Source organism: Boleophthalmus pectinirostris, unplaced genomic scaffold, assembly GCF_026225935.1.
Source record: "Boleophthalmus pectinirostris isolate CB_2022bp ecotype Guang Dong unplaced genomic scaffold, ASM2622593v1 HiC_scaffold_18, whole genome shotgun sequence".
NCBI lineage: Eukaryota > Metazoa > Chordata > Actinopteri > Gobiiformes > Gobiidae > Boleophthalmus > Boleophthalmus pectinirostris.
In genome coordinates, this window is record NW_026571133.1 from 26,718,460 (window position 1) to 26,743,499 (window position 25,040).

Consider the following 25,040-nt stretch of genomic DNA (forward strand, 5'->3'; position numbering starts at 1 on the left):
GGTTTATAAAAACGTAAGTACAATGACGCTTCCGCTGGTCTCTGATCGGATTAAGCCATAAAATCGCTCTCTGTCAGCAAGTCACATGACCAAATGCAGCAGTGCCCTGATCATTCTCTTTTTTTTTGTGGGGGTTACGTTCACTTCAACGTCCGTGCGTAAACTCCCACACACACACTCGCGCGGCCACAGTTGACCAATCCGCATCAGCCAAGAGAAGGGAGGGAGTCTTCGCAACCCGCTACTACTTTGAAGCATGTTTATGAGGGCTATTCATTTAGATCTTAGCGTTGACCTGTTTGTGCCTGGGCTTACCATATCGCCAAGCTCCCATCTATTCCCCACTTTGGTCGTGAAATCGTCGCGCACTGGCATACACATTCCTCAATTTAAACTGAGAATTTCCTCTTCAACTTCTGCAAAACAGAGACGCTGCAACTAATAGAAGTAGCGGCAAACGGTGCAAGAAAGTGGAGCCACATTACAAACTAACCTGTGCATCCTTTGCTCTTCCTGGGTTCAGCACCTGCAACCATGACCCGAAGATCGTGCGCGATTTACGCAGTGGGGGTCGTTTGCTCCACTTTGCTCGTCGTCGGAATCGGTTTAGTTGTGGCTCAAGGTGTTTCGAACGCTGATGCACAACCGCCTCAAAAAGGTAAAGCTCAGACACGTGGTATGTTACTTTGCTTACAGTAATGCGTGAGGAGGTGCCACTCAAGTTGATGTGAAGTCGTAGACCCAGTGGGGGCTACTACATGATAATGTGTGTTGTTACAATGGTAGGACTGTGCTCTTTGTTTATTAATACAAACTCGTGTTTTTGTCATGTAAGATAAAGCTGTAAGCCAAGCTATCTAAATCTAACGGTTTCAGGTTTTATTTTTATTTATTTTGAAGTGTTTAAGGAACTGGTACTTTAGTGGCCAAGTAGAGAAGTGTACTGCACAGTGTTCTTCTTGTATTTACTTCTTTTCCTGCTGACTTTCATGTCCTGCAGTGCTATTTTACTTGTGAATAAATTTGTCAAAGTCAAGATGCACTACACCTTTAAACAAACATTTTCTGTTTTCCTGTATGTTACTATCCTGTGTGTTAAGATTTAGGGCAGGTCACTGGAGTCACCCAGCAGCCACCATCGAGCCTTGTAATTGTCCACATTTGTTAGAGTGTTTGAACTATCCATCAAAGAACCACCGCCTATCAGACTAAATGTTTCCTTAGATCCAACTATCCTGCTATATATAAAACAAGGACAGCAGACAACAGACAAAATGACTTTGCCGGTGTAAGGTAATGTGAGGTCAGACTCTGAGTGTTTTGGCTGTCATTTAACCCTGTTATGTGATGGGTCACAATGACAGACTGCACGTTTGTATTGAGTCATGGGCTAAATGGAGATGTGTGGGGCTTTTAGTATCAACAGTAAAAGATGGGCACACTCCAAGTCCTTTCCACACCAAGGTTAAGTAAAAAAATCATAAATTCTTTATATATTATGCTGACCATGCCATTTTCTGATCTATTTATACGATTTACCGAAATATGCTTAAGGGTGTGACCCTTGCTCGACTTGCAGCAGTGGTAGTATGATTTATTTCAGGCAGCTCATATTACTGCTTTGCCCACTTCCACCAGTGGGAAGAGACCCATTCCATGAATTCTCACAGCAGTTTGCCTCATGTGGGCCGAGCTTCTTCACATGCAGCTTACTGGGCAACTTTCTTTTTTCCTTCCCACAGTGACTAAGGGTTAGTAGGTGACTTTGAGCATCTGGAAAAGTGCTATCTAAGAATAATGCATTATTTATTATTATTATTAGTAGCATCACATTTGCTGTAGCATAATTTCTTTTTTGCCTGGCTGTAATTTTAAACCATGCTTTAAGAACAAATTTGGCGCAATTTGTAGGTTGACATAGCTTAACAATGTAATTATGGCTAACACTGATATTTTGTGTTTGTTAAAATATAAAACCTCTTACAAAATATAATTGCATTCTTTCTGACCTATAAAACCAGTTTTGACATTAGTTCTGTACAGCATTAGTTCTGTATAACTATAACTGACCCAATAGTATAACAACTATTAGGTCAGAATTGGGTGTGTGGCCTGTACAATTGAGGCAAACCCATTTCCAGCATGCAAAGCAAGCCCACCGCAATGTCTCATACTGTGCCTCTTATTATTCAGATCAAGCTATTTTCCTGCCCTTACCTTACATCAAAGCTCTAACAGTATGTTTCTGTGTGTACACCTGCCACTAATGTTTTCATATAGGGAGTGGTACTAGAGTTGAGAGGATCTTTAACTGTTAGTTTTCCTGTTATTTGTTTGTATTTTATTTATATACTTATAGAATCACCATATTGTATGAAGCACAGACAATGAAAAACTGCATTCATCTAAGGTGACAGCTTTATTGTCCTTGCTTGCAAAGTTAAACCTTTGTTCTGAATAAAACGAGGGGTTCTCATAGCAGAAGATGGGAGTTAATCTGTCGTGTAATAATGAGTGCGTTTATTTTGAGTTGTTTTTTTTTCTTACACCAACCTGACATAACTAGGCCAAAGTTTAGATTTTCTTTGGTACTTTCTAAAATGGCCCTCCCCACCCCCTTCGTCCGCGCCTTGTGTTTTCTAATTCTTGTGAGGATCCCTGTGGTGAAAGAGACTATCCTTGTTCTTTAAGGCGTCTAAAATTTGCTGTGGGTCAAACTTAGTGCCCATTGTGAAAGCAGGAGAATATATGTTTGTGGCATTGCCTAAGCCCCAGAACTCCACAGGAATGTGGTCCAGATCATTAAGGTCACAGTCCTGCTCTATCAGTGGGCATCCAACTCTCCACATCACATGATCCACCAGCCACTCTTCCTGAGCACCCGTTGTCAGGGGCAACAGCTGATAATAGGTCTGTGGAAGGGTTCCCCGATGCCCCTAATAGCATTCATGTGCACCACCAGGGCTCCAGTCAGAAACACAGATTGTAGTCTTTGTCTACTTCCCACCCACCAGGGATGTTTTTCCTGGTTCATTTTTTATGAGGAGCAGATAGAGAAGAAACGCAAATACAGTCACATTCATACTGCATTTACCATTTACCTTACCCATTACTATGCAAGCAATTTTTACATTACAAACTAGTCTGTTGGATTTTAAAGAGCATCACATTTATGTCTCAATGTGCTATTCAATATGAGTAAAAGGCATCTGCATTATGTCTCCAGGAGATTGTTTTGGTGGAAGGCAGCCGAGTGTTTGAATCATGGAAACGCCCCCCTCCCCCAGTCTACATGGAGTTCTTCTTCTTCAACATGACAAATGTGGAGGCATTTCTGGCAGGGGCCAAACCTCAGGTCACGCAAGTGGGACCTTACACTTACAGGTAGGATACAGATGTTTATCTGCTTGTGCTGCCTGTGCTTATTTGTGGCTCAAGCAGACTATCGCAAAGTGTCAGATCCTGTTGTTGTCTCATCCGGGGCGTCAGAGATATTTTGGGAATGGGTAGAGCCATTATTTGTGCAAATTAAATAGAAAAACATGATGACAACATACATCAATATAATAAATACATATTTTGTAAGACTATAAATTACATTTTTTATTGTTCTTTTTACATTCTATCACATTTTAAAGGGAAGTAAAGAATGTAAAAAAAAAATCATTAATTTTCTATTTACCTAGAGAACACAGATATAAGGACAATGTTAGTATGGTGGAAAATGGTAGAAAGGTGTCAGCGTACAACACAAAAAGCTTTGTGTTTCTGAGAGAGAAATCTGTTGGAGATCCGTCTGAAGACGCCATTACCACCGTGAACATTCCTGCCTGGGTGAGTCATGTATATCATGTCCTTCTGATTTTGTCCATGGTTTTCCATCTTTATCCTTAACACAATATTTTACCTTATCTTTTGATTTCTATATATTCCTTAAACCTAAATTTGTATATGTGTGGGTTTTTAGGCTGTAATGAACAAATTAAAAGGAAATTTTTGGAAGGCATCAATGGTTTCCATCTGGATGAATTCTATTGGAAGTGGTTTCTTCACTACCCTTACTGTCAATGAGCTGCTCTGGGGCTATGAAGATCCACTACTAGCACGTCTTGCTGGGGTTAATTCCGATATTGACAAAATATTTGGATTAATGCTTAACGTATGTATTTTCCTCTGTATTGTCTTTTTTTTTTTTTCTTTCTTTTATCTCTTGGATTTAGATTGTAAATCCTCTTCATTTATAGAAAAATGGGACCAATGATGGGGAGTTTGTGTTCCATACTGGTGTAGAGAACTACCTGGATTATGGACGGGTTGTGACATGGAAAAACCAGAGGTATTGCCATTGCTTACAAAATATCTTGCCACAATATTGCTCGTAGTTGCTTTTTTAGAGGGCAGGGCATCCTTTTACATAGTATACCATTTCAAATTACTTTTAGCAACCTCGTTTGCCCTTCATTATTGTTTTGGTTTCTGCTGAGACTCTAATTACACTTTACCCATGAGAAACAAGGCTTAAGTGGATGTGTTTGATCCTTAAAGTGCTATTTTATCACCAAGATTAAAAGGTTTACACAGGATATGATCTAAACTGAAATCTATCCACAAATCTAATGCTTTCTACCCGTATTCCATTTGCAGCCAGCTGACATTTTGGATGACAAACCAAAGTAACAGCATCAATGGATCAGATGGAAGTGCTTTTCACCCACTGATAGACAAAAACGAACGTATCTATATCTTCACTCCAGACCTATGCAGGTACAGTAGGCCTGTAACAATTACCCGGTTTTATATATAGTGCTACTGAAAAGATTACTGATAAATATTGAGGCCAAAAATGATTGTTCATTCATTCATTCTGATGTCTTCTAAAGAGTCTGATACTTGACATTGCCTAATAGCAGGACATTTAATGTGAATATATGGGAGATTATTACTCAAGATGTACATGACCTTATAAGGCTCTACTCATTTGAAGATACAGCTGCAGACCTTTGTCTGGAGTCAGGAAGTTATGCTCATAGGTCTTGATGTCCATGTTGTCATAACATCTAGATCATTTACAAATTGCTGTGGAGATCTCTTTTGTTAGTCGTATTCTAGCCATATCAATGGGAGAAGGCATGTAATGATGAATTTGTCAGTTTCTAGGAAATACATTTTTGAGTAAAGTTGGTTTGTCTTTATTGTGGCCACTGTTGATTTGTGTGTTAAAAGAATGATGGTGATTTTTTTTTCTTGCAAAAGTGCATTACAGTTCATTAAAGCTACCATAGCATCTGCAAGTTTATTGATCCCCCCAGGGATGTTGATGTGAAAAGGAGGAATGTGCCTTTCTGAGGACTCAAGCCCCAAAATCTCAAAGTTGCATAAGTTAATTAGAATACAACAAAACAAATGATTAAAAACTCTTAGTAAATTTTACATATTACTCTTCCTTTGCTCTACAAATTGATATAGATTTTATTGAAATGAGGAAGGGCAAACTTCATAATGCTGTGAGGTGTCAAGTTTATACTCTCAAGACATGGTTCCTAGACATCTAATACCTTGAGGCATAGGCCACAGATGTGCAGTCCTTAGCTGAAATCTCAATGGCTAAAAATTAACAGTTGCTAATTTTAAACATTGTTTCATATACTTGCTATTGCAAACACTCCCCTCATTTGTTGACTATGGAGTAATCTCTTGGAGTGCTTGTCTTACCTTTGACACAGTTCGGAAGTCTGACACAAACTTCCCCCAAATGTTTACAACCAACTTTCACCTACAAATTTATTGCCTCCCTTGTACATGCAATGGCTGTCTGTGTTACTGTGAGTAATGCAATGCTCCCCGTTTCCTACGAAGCAGGATGTGTCATGTACTAAGTCAATAGGCTTGCGGTCAGGGCAATCAAGGCAATCAAGGCAAGCAGTACTTGTCCATTAAAATCTAAAAGTGATGCATCTCATTTAATAGTATAATTAAATAGTTACAAATTATATTCCAATATTCACATTTTCCATTCACCTCTGCCTGTTTAAAGCATGTTTGAAATCATGGTGACCTTTAGTACAATAGGTAATAAGGATATGGTTTATAGATCTTAAGCAATTTTCAATAAATAAAAAAACATTGTTTACATAACTGTGAACATTTCTATAATTTATTCAAATTTTGCTTTACAGTTGTACATTTCATCTATTAGATTTTGTTGGATAGTTCCTTTTAGCAAGTTGCCTCTCCTACACAAAATAATTGAATGCCTGGGGCCTCATTCTTTTACTGAGCTGCTCCCTTAAAGGTCGAGGGAAAGGTCTGAACAGTATGTTAGCACAATGATGGAACTCTGGAACACACTCTATAGATGTGCTTGTTCTAACAAAGTAGTAATTCCCTAACCCACAGAGACACTTTGTACAGAGTCCAGATACTCTCAACAGTGAATTTGAACTAAATGTTGTAGTGGATGTCATTGTCATTGGCTTTCTCATTGAAGGCAGAAATAAAACAAAAAACAAAAATTTGTTTTCATTTTCAAACTTCAGTATTAGAAGGGCATAGTTTGGGTATAATTTGTCAAAATATAAACTGTAAAGTTTATTTTATTTTTTTTACATTTTTTATATTTCTAAGTTAATATTTTTAAAGAATTACATATAGCCTCTTTAGATTCTGAGACGTTTGGTGGAATAATTTTAACCATTGACCACACTTTTTTGTAAATTGACAAAATGTGGCAAATAATAGTAATAATATATATATTTTTTTATACCTATCATGCAGTATCCACCTTCTCATTGTTATTTCCTATAAAATGAAAATGAACAGAACATCTGTTGTATACATCCACCATTTGAACAACAATTAGTACAGAGGCTCAATGATCTTGTGTATACTGGTGTTTAAGGCTGGTCCCTCTCATTTAATAGATTTATGTACTTTTTTTAACTGTAACTGACAGTCTTCTCATATATAGATTATATAGAACAGGAAAGGGGGTTTACTTTATTGGCCAGGCATTAAACTGGAATGAAAATGGGATGAAGCATTCATGAATCAGTTTATTTTGTTTCTGTTTTAACTAGGTCAATATACATGGAGTATGAAAAGGATGTGGAGGTCAGAGGCATCCCAGCTTACCGCTTTACACCTCCACGTTCTGTCTTAGCCAGTAAAGAGGAGAACCCAGCCAATGAGGGCTTCTGTGTCACCAAACAGGAGTGCCTGGGGACTGGCCTTCTTAAAGTCAGCCCCTGTCGTAAAGGTATGTCATGTGTATACTTCTCTGCATCATTTATTGAATACGCCCAAAATGTTCATCTCTTCTCTCCTTTGACTGATACCTTTGTTGCTATTACTTTTCACATTTGTAACTATAGTTTATCTATTAACAAACTGTATCAGTTACAATGGTAATATTTGGCAAACTCAAGGCCAGAATCAGGTGACCAGGCTTACCGCCCTTCAGTTACTGAGCTAGTCAAAGTCAGGTGGTGCCTGAAGAGTGTGAGCTGTGTCACATGGGCTATTTATAAAGAGTTAGATGGAAATTAGATCAGAAAAGGACTAGGAAAGGACATACTTTATAGTATTTGTTGAAAAAGATTTTTTATTTACATTAGTAACATACATTTTGTCAGTATTAAAATACATCTTTTTGTCTATGTGTGGTGACCAAAATCTGTATCCAGTCATTAAACCCGCTTCTCTCATAGGAAAAAAACTGGTCCCCACAACATAATTCCTTTATTTGTAGATCAACAACATGGTTTAAATTTAAGAAATTGGTTAAAATAGCTTAAGGTTAGGGTTTTGGTTAAAGTTAGACGGGTAGTCATTTTGGTTAAGGTTAGGATTAGTCAGAAAATGTATATATTTTTATGAATTTAGTCAAGCCAGTTTACATCTAACATGTAAACCTGACGTGTGTGTATGTGTGTGTGCGTTAGTATGCGTGTGTGTGCGCAAATGTGTGTGTGTGTGTGTGTGTGTGTGTGCGTGCACGCTTGTGCGTGTACGGTGACCTTGGAGGTTGTCATAGGAACAGTGTGTATGCTCAGGTGACAACAGGTGCTCGCTGTTTGTGTTGTGTCTGTTGCCAAACACAGGAGCAGGAAAGTGCTTACCTCTGCCCCACTTTATCATGGACCCACTATGACTTTGTCTGACCCTACTATCGTCATGTACTTGGTATATAGGTCATTTTCTGTTTTTGCAGCATAGTCAATTCTTTTTAGACTCACTTTTGTGTATCATAAGAAATGCAACATTAGACTTACATAATACATATATGTATATGTAAAAATTGTGTTTTCTCTTTTCTTAAACTGCTTGCACAGTCTATCTGTTGGGGAAGGTGAGTTATATCATCATCACTCTAACATCACCACTGTTTTAGTTAGGTGTCTTGTTTGATTATTTAACTTAATATGATTTTCTGTCTAGAGATATGTAGCATATTTTTATTTTTATTTCACAGGTGCCCCAGTGGTAGCTTCCTTTCCACATTTCTACTTATCTGATGAAAAATATGTGACAGCCATTGAAGGGATGTCTCCTGAAAGAATTCACCACCAAACGTTTCTTGACCTTAACCCGGTATGTCCCCAGAATAACTATGTGGGATAAAGATGTAACTACCCCATCTAGAGGTCATTGAATGCACAGCAGAACTGTTAAAGATTTAGGTTACTATTTATTATTATTAATAAATTGTTTTTTGCTTTCAGACAACGGGTGTAATAGTGCGTGCAAACAAGAGAGCACAGGTCAACATCTTAATTAACAGGATTGGCGGATTTCCGTAAGTGTTGGTATTTGAACAACTGTAATTTTACTCTAAATTACTTGTTTGTTCTTGATTTACAGAAAAACAAGAACTCTAAATGAAACAATAATACCTGTGATGTTCATTAATGAGGTAAACTTGAAATAAAATGTATTAACCAAAGTTTTTTATTATATATTATATTTATATATTTGTAAGTGCTTGTTTTATTTTTTCCTTCAATGCAGAGTGTGGTGATAGATGAGGCTTCTGCTGCAAGAGTGCACAAGTTACTTTTAATTGTCACTCTTGTGTCAAATTTTCCCCTGATTATTGTGGCTCTTGGAGCTATAATGCTTACTGTATTCATCCTCCTCCTTGTTCGTGCTCGTAGACAGAAGGTAAGTGACCAGAATAAATTTATAACTTTTTAAAATCGTGAGTTCAATGAAACTAGCTTTGCTCCTAATGGTTAATGTTTGTTTGGTTTCTCTGGCCTGCTCCTAATTTCTTTGCATGCATTCAACACCCTGTCTTTGTGCAGAATGGGGCTAATATATTGTTTACCAAGGCGCTTTATGCTGTAAGTGTAACTTTGCCTACTGCATGCTCTCATTAACAAGGTGTACATTGAAAGTAATATATGTAATCTTTTATCAAAGACAGTTTACCAAGATATTAATATTGACATTACATTTGAATACTATATATTAAATCTATTTTCACTTTCTTTTTCTTTAGGCTCCTTCTGAAGATGAAACATCATACAATCCTGTTAGTGGAAAAGAAAAGGAAGACCCGCAAAATGGAACCTACATCGGTTTGGCTCCCAAATTTGATGGACAAGCTTAATTTGTTTCATATCGTTAAGCTCTGTAGGGGGGTTCCATGTGGTTTCCATTCTCAAAGCACACGTAATTGTGTCAGTGGATATTTCGTACAGATTTCTTATGATTATGATTTTTAGATTGGATTATTATACACACTTTCTTAAGGCAATGTTAATGTTGGTCAAGTGCTGTTATGTTATACCAATCTATCAGGATTGTTTTAAAGTATTTACTAAAAAATGGACCACTATGACACATAATGTGAGTCATGTTAACTGTGAAATTTTAAATTATATGCCGCTGTCAGGGTGGCAGAGACTTTGCCTTACTTCTGTATATTATAATTCATCCAAAACTACCGTAAATACAGTATTATTTAGTTTCAAGAGCTACTGTTATTACTGTTGTTTTTATTTGTTTGCGCTGTATGAAGGTAGGCTAGTGCTTAATACCTGACAAGCCGTCAGGTGGCATATGTGTAAATATACAATTTTAAATAAAACGCAAAGAACTGTAGAACTGCTGACATTCCTGTCATTATAATCTGTTGGGAATGGTTATAACACTTTGTATTTCAGTTACTTACGTTTTGTAAAAAAATAAATCTGTAAATGTAATGGGTTAAGTTTTATATCTAGATCTTTCTTGTTTTCTAGAACTGTATTTCAGTACAAATGTGGTGCCAACAAATCAGGTTTAGAAAATCTCAAATATTGTTTTGCTGTTTAGATTTCACTGTAGAAGACTAAGAACGTAATACAATACTGGTTAAATCAGTGTGTTTTTCTTTAGTTATAAACTTTCAAATGTAACATTAAAAGGTCAGCATGAATATAGCCTTTGGCTACTGCACTACTGTGACAAGTCATTGATTGTTACTGTGATTGCCTGTTGTAGGTTTTTATTTTATTTCACACTGGCAGCATGTCACATTTTGTCAACCCAAATTATTCAATAAACAATAAAAGTATTTGTTCTGGATCTTGACTTTTGCTTTTAGGTGAGGTGCAAAAGGAGGAGTTCTGATCATTTTATACAAAATATAGTATTACATTATAGTAGTAAAATCTGAGTTAAAGGTGAATTCCAGGCAAATCAGTAACATCTGCATGGAAAACAGGCCGCAACAGCATGAAACAAGGTAAATGTGCACTGGAGTTATACTCTGTTTCAAAGACCATATGTGAACCTCAAAATATGCAAAACACATTTGTTATGGATTCCTGTAAATTATCTTTTAGCTGCATAGGGCAAGAAAAGATTGCTAAAAAAAAAAAAAAAAAAAAAACTAACCGTAAGGAGTATCCCAAAAAAAGTTGACAACTTCTGTGAGTTCATGTCTGTAGATGTGACATGTCAAATCTGAGCTCATTTGGACCAAACCCCGGGGACTTTAATCTTTTTGTAGACACCCAAGTCAAAACGGTGGCGAATCTTTGATCCAATATGGCCGACTTCCTGTTCGTCATAGGGGTGCACAATGGCTTTTTTGCTTGTCTCCTTGAGTTCTATCACTGTTCCGAATTTCGTGACCGTACGACAAAATATGCGACTCAGCCTCCCATTCATTTTAAAATGTGTATTTTCAAGGGGGCGCTGTTGAGTCGGGGGGCTTTGGGCATAGTCGTGATGCCCATTTTATCAAATTTTTTGCCGGACCGATCGATCTGATACCCGGTTTGGGGACTTTTCGTCGACGTTTAGGCCCTCAAAATTGAGATCCTTTGCAAGGAAAAAAAATAAAAATAAGAAGAAGAAGAAACCGACGAAGAACAATACTCCTCGCCCCTAACTTTGTTAGTGGCGAGGGCCAAAAACATGTTCATGAAGTAGTTTGAGCAGTAGGTGGCGTAAGAGCATCCTCGTGAAGAGAAGCGCTCAGCAATATGACAGAGGAAGTCACAGTACACACAGCACAGACATCATGGCGTTCAATTTTGGCGCTGCCTCGAGCAATCCAGCTACAAGTATGTTTTATTACCATTTGTTTTTATTAAATTATAACGCGTGGTGTTTATCCCGCAGTGCATTGTTTGTTAATGTGGGGTGCGCATATTTTCTTACGACAAAAATGATCAAACTGTTCATAAAGATAGCATCAATTTGTGTTACCAACCAGTTAGCGTATTAACTTACTTGTAGTGAAGGTTGTGACCAAGAATGTTCTGTTAGTTTTTATTATACTACCTCGATAAAAACTCGTTATATTGAAAAGGAAGCTATAGCTAGCTAATAGTTACATTTCCTTCTCCGTAGCTGTCGAGATTGATGTCTGCTGTAAATATCCGCGAATAACTACAGTATTCTCTTGTACTTTTCTGAAGGTACGACTGGGTTTTCTTTTGGCTCGTTTGGTGCCAAGACCACAGCAGCTTCCACAACATTTGGGTTTGGTGCAGCCACGGACACCACAGCTCCGTCTGGGTTCGGCAGTGAGTGCACAACAAATACGGATGTCTGTTAATATGTAATTGGGTATAATAATGAAGTTATATGCACGTAGGCGTCAGACTTTTTTAAACCTACATATTCATTCATTAAAAAAAACAAAAACGTGTTCATAAATCTCAAAGATATCTGATGTGGGGGCCACAAACCATTTTTACATTGTTACCATGTGCCACTTGGCATGTTCTGTCCTTTTAATGCAAAACTAAACTGGCATGTGCATCTCCAAATAAACTGTGATGCTGATTTAAAGGTTGCTATACAATTTTATTTTCCTGTGTTCTAGCGTTTACAGCCCCCAACTTTGGTACAGCCACCACTAGCGCAGCTGCACCATCCACAGGCTTTAGCTTTGGTTCCACCACCACTGTTAAGTTGTTATGAAATTTATGAAAAGGGAGCTGGAAATAGCACTGCTGGTGGGTTTAGTTTTGGGGGGTTTGGCATAAATGCCAAACCCAACAGCAGTGAGCTTTAATGTGGGATGCTTTGGTACAACTACTATTACTGGCACGACCTTCACATTTGGTAATAGCCTGGCTAGCACAGGTAGAAGACCATTAAAAATCATTATTTCTTGGGGTATTCCATGAAATGTGCAACACTAATAGTTTATAGCACTAAAAACATGAAGATCATGCACCTTTTGGAGAGCTGACCCTTCACCTTTTCTGGTGAAGGGTCAGCCACCTGCTTGTTTACGTGTTAATGCTTTGACTGGAACATTCCACAGTATTACATAAAACTCTATCCAGCTAGAGAAGTTAAAACTCTGCATGTGAACAGCAGTGTTGGGAAGTAACAGATCACATGTACTGGATTTATGTAATTAGAGTACAAATTATGAGTAACTGTATTCAGTTACAGTTACTGTTTCAGTGAGTGGTAATTGGATTACAGTTACTTTGTTGAAATAAATTGATTACACAGAGGTATTTTCCTGTTTTTCACATTTTGGGCTATATCCCTTTTTTTATTTTTCAGTAATTCCACTCATTGCCGGAAACTAAACCAGGACTAAACCAGGACTAAACCAGGACTAAACCAGGACTAAACCAGGACTAAACCAGGACTAAACCAGGTCTAAACCAGGACTAAACCATGCCTCAAACAGGATTTAACTGGACTAAATCATGCTGCGTGGACGTGTTTCCTCCTCTTCTGTTAATAATATTTTTTATTTGGTTAAGTAAAGTCTGGGCTTTTTATTTTATTTTATCAGACAAAACTTCTTATGTTACGATATTCTGGTATTTGCTTCTCTACAGCAAATCAAGTAATCCAAAGTATTCAGATTATGTTACTCACTTTAAGTAATTTAATGGATTACGTTACAAACTACATTTTGGGGTATGTCATCTGTAATCTGTAGGGGAATACATTTTAAAAGTCACCTTCCCAACACTTGTGAACAGACACAGCTGTGCTCTCTCCGTCAGCGTTGGCTTCTGTCATAGCAGTTTTCTCAGCTGGGCATTGTTCTGAAATCAGCTCTGTGATTTTATTAATAATGTTCATGGAAAACCACATTTCTAAAATGTTTTTGTTTACATTTGTGAGATGATGGTTAGTGTTCTGTGCTTGCTAGTTCCCTTTGCATGTCATTGAAATGTGGTTTTCTATTCATATTCTCACTGTACAATGATTTATCATGTTAGCTGGTTCTCTCTCAGGATCTCATTCTCTTATACATCAATTTTTTGTTGCAAAATTTGCAAAAACATTTGTTGCAACTTTATTTTATTTTGTGTATTAAAGGGATAGTTCAGGATTTTTGACATGAATCTGTATGGCATCCCCGTCATCAGTGTTGTGCATCCACACCGACTTAGCGTCCGGTGAGCCGAGATACTGGCCCGTTTTGGTGCTGAGGAAAGTAGTTCGGCAAGTTGTGTGGGGACTGTATACTAAAGCGTTTTTCTTCTCAAAGCAATATTTGTTCAAAAGAGTGATACATTTGCATCACAAAACCATCGTCGCCAAAAAAGTCAGCCCTCATAATCGCTTGGCGCTATTTTCTCTCCGTACGTACCACTGCGCGCGGCTCTAGTTCTCTCGTTAGCTCTCTCGCGTGGTGGCGGTCTGCGCATGTAAACACTGCCGAACAACTGAAGAAAGTGATGGATCCGTGCGCGGCTGTCACCTGGCGGCCGCGCGCAGTGGTACGTACGGAGAGAAAATAGCGCCAAGCGATTATGAGGGCTGACTTTTTTGGCGACGATGGTTTTGTGATGCAAATGTATCACTCTTTTGAACACATATTGCTTTGAGAAGAAAAACGCTTTAGTATACAGTCCACACACAACTTGCCGAACTACTTTCCTCTTCACCAAAACGGGCCAGTATCTCGGCTCACCGGACGCTTTCGGGGGTAACTCGGTGTGGATGCACAACACTGATGACGGGGATGCCATACAGATTCATGTCAAAAATCCTGAACTATCCCTTTAAGGTTGCAATGTATTTCTCAGGCACTTTTGGTGGATTTGGAACCACAACAACCTCTGCTGCTGCTCCTGGGTCAACTTTTAGTTTTTCTGCTCCTTCAGCTGCCACAGGTGTGTAAAATTGGACAGTTGAGTGTTTGCTGTTTTCAATAGACTTACAGGACTAACATAATCAAATGTTTAGTTTTTTTTTTTTACTGTAACTCTTGTTTTACTTGTGTGTCATAGGGAGTCTTTTTGGTAGCACACAAAACAAAGGCTTTGGGTTCTCCTCTGGCCTCGGTACAGGGACTACCACTGGAACATCAGCTTTTGGAACTGGATTGGGAGCAACCAGCCTTGGCGGGTTTGGAAGTTTTAGCATTCAGCCAACACAGCAACAGCAAGGTGAGCTTGTATTTTAAAAAACTGAATTAAAAAAAATGCAGTTTACCTTCATTAGGTACAATAATATGTAATATAATATGTAATCCATCTGTTCTTATTCATAACTTTTAGTATCAAATAGGGATGGGCATAATTGATCATCGGGAGAATTAACGATCGATTATCTATTAATCATTAACATTTTTATATTAAAATTATCATCATTATTATTACTGTAACTATTATTAAACCGTAACCTCTCTAGTGCCACATCAATCCGTTTGAGATTATAATGTGTTTAATGCAGCTTTGCACAAGTCTCACAGAACCAAAACTTTAAATCGCTTGGCTAATTTGCATAAACTAAGCAAAGAAAAAAATAGCTCTTGTGCGCTGATGCGGTCAACTTCTCTCGGACTAAAGGACACGACTCAGTGGAATATAGGTTAGGATGACCATATTTGCGTTTGTCAAAACCAGAACACCCTACGGGGAGTGGGAGGTGGGGCCTCGTCATTGACATTGAGCTACTCTCACCTGGGAAAACTTTTTAATGTTTTTTGGTGTCCTGGTGAACTTTGAGGTCCTTGGCACCCCCACTGAACACCGAAACATATGTGCCTGCTTTGTACACTGTGCACATGGCCTCCCACTTGTCTCGACCGGGATGGAAAGCGGGGAATTTCTTGTACAAGTCATCGTTAAATGTGCATTTGTGCTTCGGCATGTTGCGAGCTGACCGACTGTTTGTGTCTGCACGCTCCTTCTGAGTGCAGAGAGCTACGAGAGCCGCTCAATTTAATGGTCCAATGAACGGTAATGAAAACCCGGACATTTGCATCACTTTATAAAAAAAAAACCCAGACGGCCAGGACAGGACATGAAAAACGGACATGTCTGGGGAAAAACTGACGTTTGGTCACCCTAAGCTATGCACAACAACCTACATTCAGTTTGTCAATTAAAAATGAATATAATCGACAAAATTCTTTATGATCAATTATCAATTAATCAACTAATCATGCCCACCCGTAGTATCAAATATATAATATATAAATTACATTATATACAGTGTTGTTACATAAAAACAGTCAAGTATCACCCATTTTTCATCTGATTCTCAGGTGGCTTGTTTGGTCAGCAGGCGCCACAGCCGGGCCAGACCCAGCACACGCAGCTTTACCAGCAAGTCATGGCCCTGTCAGCTCCAACACTACTTGGAGATGAGCGTGACACCATCTTGGCCAAATGGAACCAGCTGCAGGCATACTGGGGCACAGGAAAGGGCTATTATGCTAACAACAATCCTCCTGTTGACTTTACCCAAGAAAACCCTTTTTGTCGCTTCAAGGTTGAGCCTTTTTAAATTAAAATTCAGTAATTCTTTTTATGGTAAAATATAAATGAAAATCTCTTGATTTCTAGGCAGTTGGCTATAGCTGCATCCCTGTAACAAAAGATGAAGATGGATTAGTAGCATTAGTTCTGAATAAAAAAGAACAAGATGTACGAGCCCAACAGCAGCAGTTTGTCGAGTCCCTCCAGAAAGTTTTGGGAAGCAACCAAATGTTGTCTGTCAATGTAGAAGGTGTGAAGTCCCTGCCAGATGATCAGTAAGTTTATATTTACTGCCATGTATGGCTGCAAAATGAAGCACAAACCCATCCAAATTGCAATTAAATATTTGGTATTTAATTGTTTAGAAGATCCTTTGTTAACAACAAAAAAAACTGTCCCCAACTCTCCCCAACTTGTAAACCTTGTATTTTAAACCTACAAATGATTCTGAAATTCTTAATGCAGCAGTCCATATATAGTTTATTTTATTTTGAGATATTGAGTTGCGTAGACAACAAACATAATTGAATGCAGTCTACTTGTATCTTTAGGACAGAGGTGATAATTTATGTTGTGGAGCGATCACCAAATGGCACATCAAAGCGCATTCCTGCCTCCACCCTCTTCAGTTACCTGGAACAGGCCAATATAAAGATTCAGCTAACACAACTTGCTGTATTGATGTCTGTTGCGCGCACAGAGTTGTCTCCAGCGCAGCTTAAGCAGCTGCTGCAAAATGCTCCAGCTGGTATGTCGTGGAATATTTAACTTCTGCATGTAGAAGAACAAACTTTTTCTAAACTTTTTGGTTCATTGTGGTCTCTAGGTGTTGATCCTATAATTTGGGAACAGGCAAAGGTGGACAATCCTGATCCAGAAAGGTAAGTTCCTACAGTCTGAACTCCCTAATACTATACGAACCATATACATGATGATGGGGATGGGTACTGAAACCATGGATCTATTAAAATAACTGAAACCCAGTGAAACCGTCTACTGGATCATTAAACTCCAGCCATCAAATGCGTGCATAAGATCATTCCAGCGCATATGAGTGACCTACACTACTTTAACTGAGCCGCACTCACAGATGCAGACACAGAAGCAAAGCGCTGAAATTTTAAGTTTAAGATGAGCAGGGTGGCTGCAGTGAAGTTTAACTCACTGCACGAGGGTTGCCTGCAGGGATCACAAAGACCAAATGTAAAATTCTATTTTACCTCCATTTTTAGATTAATTCCTGTACCTATGGTGAGTTTTAAAGAGCTATTGCGGAGATTACAAATCCAGGAACAGATGACCAAACAACACCAGACCAGAGTGGATGTAAGGGCCAATTATCCTTCATTCAAACTGTTTTTGTTTTGTGCTTTGGTATTCATTTTTTAACCTTTTCACAGATAATCTCTAATGACATAAGTGAACTACAGAAGAACCAGGCAACGACAGTGGCTAAAATTGCTCAGTATAAGAGAAACCTGATGGACCTCTCCCACAGAGTTTTGCAGGTAATGTTTTGCCTTTTTATACAGGCCCCCAAAATAAATATAAAATAATTTATGATCTATTCTGCATCTAATTGGCCCTCGCCAGTAACGAAGTAACTGGCGAGGGCTATTGTTCTTCGCCGGTTTCTTCCGCTCTTTTATTATTTTTCTTTGCAAACGATCGCGATTTTGACCGTCGACGAAAAGTCCCCAAACAGGGTATCAGATCGACCGGTTCGGCGAAAAATTTGATAAAATGGGCATCGCGACAATGCCCAAAGCACCCCCACTCAACAGTGCCCCGTTGAAATTTGAAAATTTTGAAATGAATTGGAGGCTCAGACAAATTTTGGCATAGGGTCACGAAATTCGGAACAATAATAGAACTCAAGGAGACAAGCAAAAAAGTCAATCATTGTGCACCCCTATGATGAACAGGAAGTCGGCCATATTGGATCAAAAATTCGGCGCCGTTTTGACTTGGGTGTCTACAAAAAGATTCAAGTCCCCGGGGTTTGGTCCAAATGAGCTCAAATTTGACATGTCACATCTACAGACATAAACTCACAAAAATCATAAATAAAAAAAAAAAATACTCCTTACGGTTTGACCGTAGCACACTGGCGAAAAACGCCTTCATTTCCTGTTTTTTCGGTGACCTGTCACGGCCACAGGCATTGGCCTAGAGAGCTCAAATTCAAATCACAATTGCATGATCCAGGCCTGAATGTGATGAAATATGAAATCTAATAAAAGTGAACTCTATAGCGCCCCCTAGCATAGACGTGAAACATCAACATTATCGGATTTGGACCAAAGTTGGGGATTAAATTCTATAAATTATTACAAGCAAAAAAGTCTATTATGGACATCATGCATTTTCCACCATTGGCCAGCAGGGGCGCAAAGACTCCCCCAAAAAATAGTTTAAAATTTATTACACAAACAGGTTTTGTCTGATCGTGCTGAAATTTGAATCACTAATGCCTGATCACGGCCTGAATATAATACACTATAAAACATGTGAAAAGTTAACTCTATAGCGCCCCCTAGCATAGACATGAAACGTCAACATTATCGGATTAGTACCAAATTCGGATATTAAATTCTACACATGATTACAAGCAAAAAAGTCCATTATGGACATGATGCATTTTCCACCTTTGGCCAGCAGGGGCGCAAAGACTCCCCCAACAAATAGTTAAAAAATGATTACACCCACAGGGTTAGTCCGATTGTGCTGAAATTTGAATCACTAATGCATGATCACGGCCGAAACATAATACACTTTAAAGTATATGAAAAGTGAACTCTATAGGGCCCCCTAGAATAGACATGACATGTCAACATTATTGTATTTGTACCAAATTCAGGGAATAAGTTCTATGCATGATTATGAGCAAAAATATATATAACGGACATGGTGCATTTTCCACTGTTGGCCAGCAGGGGCGCAATGACTCCTAAAAATATTTAAAGGTGCATTATGTAATGTGTCTAATGGACGAGCTGTTGGCCTGGGCGGCTATCAGGAAGAGAGAGTGATGTGCCGGGGCGGTCGCGAGTCCCCGGAGGTCGCGTGGGAGGGGAGTGCGCGCCGGGGTGAGGGCCACCATCGCTGCGCGCGGCTTTAATTTCTATTTGCTATTACATATTTTATTTATTTATGTTTAGGTTCTAATAAAACAGGAAATTCAAAGAAAAAGCGGATATGCCATTCAAGTTGATGAAGAGCACCTCAGAGTCCAGCTGGACACTATTCAATCTGAGCTCAATGCTCCCACTCAGTTCAAGGTAACCATGTGTTCAAACTTGCATCAATTAGCATCATATAGTGTGCTTAACACACGCTGTTACAAAACCAATATATTTGAAATGTCTTGTTTAACATTTTGGTTTGGGTATTCTTAGAAATACATCTATCTTCTTTGTATTCAAGGGTCGTTTGAATGAACTGATGTCCCAAATCCGAATGCAAAACCACTTTGGTGCTGTGAGATCTGAGGAGCGCTACAGCGTTGATGCAGACCTCCTCAGAGAAATCAAGCAAGTGAGTGTTGGCAGTATTTAGTATTCTTTTTTGCATGTCTGCAGGTAGTAGTTTCAGTTCATGTAATATATATATTTTTTTTAGCACCTAAAACAGCAACAAGATGGACTGAGCCATTTAATTAGTGTGATCAAAGATGATTTGGAGGACATCAAACTAATAGAACATGGACTGAGTGATAGTGGACATTTAAGAGGAGGCATGTTAAACTGAACCTCTCAACATACGCTCAAAAGGAGCATATGTTGAAGATTTTCTTCCAAAGCAATTAGTTAGTTAAACAAAAATGTCCTTTTTTTTTTTAAGAAAGGTATGATGGTTCAGTTTCAGTATTTCATGTTATTCCCTTGATCAGCATGGCATAAAAGAACATGAAGATCTAAATTGTAATATATTAAAACATCAAATAATGGTTATGAGGCTGTGGTTGGCATATTGCATATAATAATGTTTTGGATTTTTAAAAATATACCTTTGTGTTTTTTATGATGTTAAAATTTAATAAATGTATGTAAATATGAGGTCTGACTGTTGTGATTTTATAAGGTTTTATTTGAACAATAGAATATAGTGTATGGATATTTAAATAGCAATTTGCCTAAAATAAAGTTTTACAGTGTCACCAACTCCTCAAGTCTAGTTTACATTCAGAGATACTTTCCAACATCTCATCAAAGTATGGCTTAAGTTGAGAGGATTCCTGTCCTGGATTCAAAACTACATAATCAAAAGGCTGATTGATGGTTGAACTGATAAAGCAGACGCTTCTTTGCTGCTGGCAAGTTACTTTATAAAATATATACCAGGAGTCAGGGGATGAATAAATGCAAGTACTCAAATACTCAAACATGTTTATTTTGATACTTGGTTCATAGTTTCTTCTCTATTTTTAGGGGCAGAGTTGTTCTCTTGAAGATGTACATACATGCTAGGCCAAGTAGTACATATTTTGTGTTGCGATAAAACTGACTGATTCTTTTTATGTTAATACCATAATAAAAGGGTTGTGTTTTATTCTACATTTGCAGAGAGGTCAACTAGTCTAAATGCCTCCATAAACTCATTAATGTCAATGCTTCCATCTTTATTAAAGTCAATACTCTGTGCCAAATCTGAAATAGCTTTGTCACTGATTTCTAGTCTCAAGTGAGAACTGAGTAGTTTCCACGTCCGATGAAACTCTTCATATGATATGAGACCTGCAGTTAAGAGATAAGAGGACCTTTATAGAAGACATAGGTTGAACTGAAAATACAATGCTTTTATTCTTTCCGTCACTCACCAGAATGGTCTGTATCAATAATTCGAAAAATAGTTTCCAGATTTGAGTGGTTTTTATACATAGTCTCCAGGATGCTGGTGTCTGTAATCTAATGCATTGCATATATATATATATATATATATATATATATATATATATATATATATATATATATATATATATATATATATATATATATATAATAAAATAAAAAATAAAACTAGTTAAAAAATTCATTGCATTAATTTCTGCATATGCAGGAAACCAGGGGTTTTAAGGTGACATTTGTCTTACGTGTAGTTTGGGCTCTGTGATGGAGAATTCTCTTATCCACTTATGATAATCCACCATAGTGTCCTGCGTACAGGTGATGAGCTGTGGACGCAACACCCTCCAGGGCAGACCCAGGTTCAGTACACTCTCTGTGGCACTGGCCCACTGACTGAGGGAGATGATTCCTGTGTGCATATTAGAAACATTAGCTTTAAACTTGATTAGGATTAGGTAACTTTGGAGATGTAGTTTCATGCCTGTACTGTTCTCATCATATTCCTGGAAGGCACTGATGAGACTTGACTTGTGAGCAAATAACTGTTCTCTAAGTGCTTTCAAAGCTGATTTTTCGGTCTGTCCAATGCTGACAAATAAGATACAGCATGTTTTCATGTTAAATATTTGTCATTCTGCTAGATTGCCAAATATAGTGTGTACCTCTGTCTGAGAGTAAGCTCTCTGCAGGTTCGGCTTGCGTGGTACTGGTTAAAGTGTGGTACTAGATCAGCACCCATTCTGACGTATGCACCTCTGTTACTGCCCAGCTCGTAGTAGTTAGAGGCTGAAAAAATAGTCAGTACCTGGAAATGCAGAAAATATTAACTGTGTTTTTGGTCAAGGCAAATAATGAGTTGTGTTTGTTTACTTTGTGATTATGGCAGAACTCATATCCCTCCTGTTTGCACTCATGAGAACGGATGAGAAGAAGGAGTTTATGTTTTGAAAGCACTGCTTCTGTCACATCAGGCCCCCAGTAGCAACCTCCTCCTCTTACTTCATTAGATATACAGCCATTTTGAGACATGGGGTCACTCCACAATATATCCACAATCTACAATTGCAGAAAAGTCACAAGAATATATCTTATGTAATGTGAGAGTGTTTTGTTGCTTACTTGTTTCCAGTGCTTCTCATCTGTCTCTCTTAGTTCAGGGTCTGAGTCTGAGTTGGTATCCTCATAGGTGCCGTCAGATTCTGCCTGTCTGCATCGCCTCTTCAGCTCTTCATCCATTGAACTGTTATAATGTGCATTTGTGGCCATATTGTCTAATGATCGCCATTGAATTCTCTGTCTTTGAACCCGTTTTGGATTGTGGTAAGTAAGGGAATACCCTCTCCTCCGGCCTCCAGCTTGTTCAAAGCAATCTTTGATCCTGCCATTGGAATCATTAGATTTAGTGTTTGTTGGCTTAGGGGGCCTCAGGACTGAGACATACTGTAGTAATGAAACACACACATTAGACTTTCATTACTACTAACTATATGTTTAAATGTGTATCCTTAAAATCTCTTACTTTGTGTCTGTCCACTTTGTCTATTGTGTCAAGATCAGTTGTGTCAGAAATCCCTCCATGCACTATAAGTACTTTGTGATCAACCACAGTAGCAAGAGGCAGCCAGCTGAAAATCTTGTGCATAAGTTTCAGAATCTTTTTGCCATGCACCTGCAGTTTTGTGCAAATACAAGGATGAAATCATCTCCACATTTTTCCCACATGATAACAAGAGATACTTCAATATTTCGACCTCGCAAAGAAACTCTTTCAACAGACAATAATTTATCAGGTAATGAGTTTGGTGCAATATCAATATCACATGTGTCCTGGGAGTGTGGTATTATGTTACATTGTGTTGTTGTGATACAGTGTGTTGTGTTGGACCATTCTTCATGCCTCAGGGAAAACTATCAAATCTGAACAGTGATACATTATGAAGGTTATTCATTCTGTGACAAGGAAAGACAGGTGTCTTACCGATCTTGATAGCACAATAAAAATAATACATATTGCTGAGATATTCATACCCGGTACTTTCCCAGGACTTCTTTAGTAAAACCATATCTGTTATAAAGAAAAGACATAAGACATTTAACTCAAGTCACATTTTCTTTGACTCTGGTTTAAAACTAAAGAGTTACCTAAGCCTAACCCATACCTAAGGTTCACCATATGGTCCTCATGGTTTCCTCTGTTCAGATGGACATCATTAGGATAGACCAGCAAAAACCCAAACAGAATGAGCACAATCTCTAAAGAGTTTTTTCCTCGGTCCACAAAATCTCCATTAAAAACATACGGTCTCTCCGAAGATGGCAGTCCATTCTATGTTCATTTCACAGTTAAGGTCAGAATCACTTCATCTCAGATCAAACAGCAGTGTGTTAGTACTTTTACCTTGTAGAATATCAAAAGCAGGTCTTCCAGGTGCCCATGTAAGTCTCCTATAAAGATCAGAGCACTTCAATCATTTAAGGTTTTTAGTAGGAGCCTTGATTAGACAAATATTTGAATACCACAGATAGTGATCTCTTTAGCATGAGTTGTAGACACATGAGTGATATTTGGAAGAATTCTCAAAAGTCTCCAGGTTTCTCCAAGAAGCTGCAGAACATAACGAGCATGGAGCAGCTACTGAAGAAAAGCAGGCTATAAATATTGGGATTTTGAAGACAATATTCATATGCTTACTTGTGTCTATATATGTGTGAAGATGTGCACCTACTTGTTTGTGCTTAAACCCCTCCACCAGTCTAGACACCCCACAGAATGTCAATGGGAAAGTTAGGTGTGGACCACTGTAGCTGTCAGGTACATCAACATTTTTGTAGCAGAAATACCTCTCCCATTCCACATCACGGCAGATCTCATTTTCACGAAAAAGATGAGATATGAGACTTCCTTCATGAAAAGGAATGGAAAGTTGTTATTTGTGCTTTAACTCTCATTAACAAAGCTTTAATTAGAATAGCCTCACTTTCATTGCTGGATGGTGTGAAATGATCCATTAAATAGCTAAAAAACTTGTATAGCTGAGGGAAAACATAAAAAAAAAAGATCTCATGAGTTGACAATGATGGTTGGTTGAACATTTGTACCTTTATCTGGTCTTGCTCTCCTGCATATTCAATGGACTGAAATATGTTCCATGTACATCTGCGCCTTATCTCCAAACGGGCCACATACTGTCTGTACCAGCGCTGAATGAGCAGAGCAGCTCTGATGGCTGCACAAAACCAAAGGCATTATAAATAAACAGATGGATTTAGTAACATGTTGAAGGACACAAAGGCTATATAAGTGCAAGGGGGTATGCAGGCATCAACTTTTGAGGTTCATAGATGAGTGTTCTACTAAATCCATCTCTACTAAGCCACTGCAGTTGTCCACAGCCTACACTACAACTGTGTATTGGAGAAAATAACAAACCTGTAGCAGCTTCAGTTTCCAAAGAATATAATAGCATACACAACAAGAACACAATGCACAAATAAATTCAACAGCTCTAATTAATATAGTTTATCAATAATGAAAAATACCTGGAACTAGGCTGCTGACTGTAATGAAATGAAAGAAACATATTTGAACAAAAGTGCTTATTTGGAAAATATAAACACTACTGCATTATTACCACCTCTCTCAGATTTCTGTTGCCGTTGTTCTGGTTTTCCCATGCCAAACCCCATGACCCTTGGATTTTTTCCCTGCTAAATACAAAGACACTTTTACAAATGAGATATTTGACCTTGTGTTTGCAACCTGAATGTAATAATAAATTTGTACAATAAAATGCCACAAAATAATGGTGTATCAAGGTTCTATTTATTTCAATAGATTCAGTGACCCATATAAAGAATGAAAATGGACCTTACCTCTCATTGTCTTCTTAAGCAAATTGGAACTCAAGTCTTAATGCTACTGTTAACACAAAAATCCTGCCTTACATTCCAAATGTTTTATAAGTTAAATATTGTTGTTGTTATTATTATTGTAGCAAATACAGTG

At 38.1% G+C, this 25,040-nt stretch overlaps 2 protein-coding genes and 1 pseudogene across 2 annotated transcripts; 2 read left to right on the forward strand and 1 right to left on the reverse strand.

The window, feature by feature from the left end:
• Positions 1-167: 167 nt before the first annotated feature.
• LOC110160489 (lysosome membrane protein 2-like) lies at positions 168-10,569 on the forward strand (annotated as a pseudogene).
• Positions 10,570-11,430: 861 nt separating this feature from the next.
• On the forward strand, positions 11,431-20,245 carry nup54 (nucleoporin 54). Its single transcript, XM_055154079.1, has 13 exons — positions 11,431-11,555; positions 11,913-12,020; positions 14,508-14,594; positions 14,712-14,870; positions 15,974-16,200; positions 16,275-16,462; positions 16,739-16,935; positions 17,014-17,068; positions 17,420-17,513; positions 17,588-17,695; positions 19,349-19,468; positions 19,614-19,724; positions 19,809-20,245. The coding sequence occupies exons 1-13, from the start codon at positions 11,513-11,515 to the stop codon at positions 19,935-19,937; spliced, it is 1,626 nt and encodes a 541-aa protein (XP_055010054.1). The 5' UTR covers positions 11,431-11,512; the 3' UTR covers positions 19,938-20,245.
• A 490-nt stretch (positions 20,246-20,735) lies between these two features.
• On the reverse strand, positions 20,736-24,914 carry LOC110160607 (serine/threonine-protein phosphatase with EF-hands 2). The gene is made up of 16 exons (XM_020925282.1): positions 24,908-24,914; positions 24,134-24,261; positions 24,013-24,067; positions 23,761-23,936; positions 23,552-23,666; positions 23,433-23,479; positions 23,194-23,360; positions 23,063-23,099; positions 22,554-22,703; positions 22,154-22,474; positions 21,905-22,090; positions 21,697-21,839; positions 21,516-21,622; positions 21,280-21,443; positions 21,007-21,094; positions 20,736-20,923 (listed from the first exon to the last, which is right to left on the reverse strand). The coding sequence occupies exons 1-16, from the start codon at positions 24,912-24,914 to the stop codon at positions 20,736-20,738; spliced, it is 2,079 nt and encodes a 692-aa protein (XP_020780941.1).
• Between the last annotated feature and the right edge of the window lie 126 nt (positions 24,915-25,040).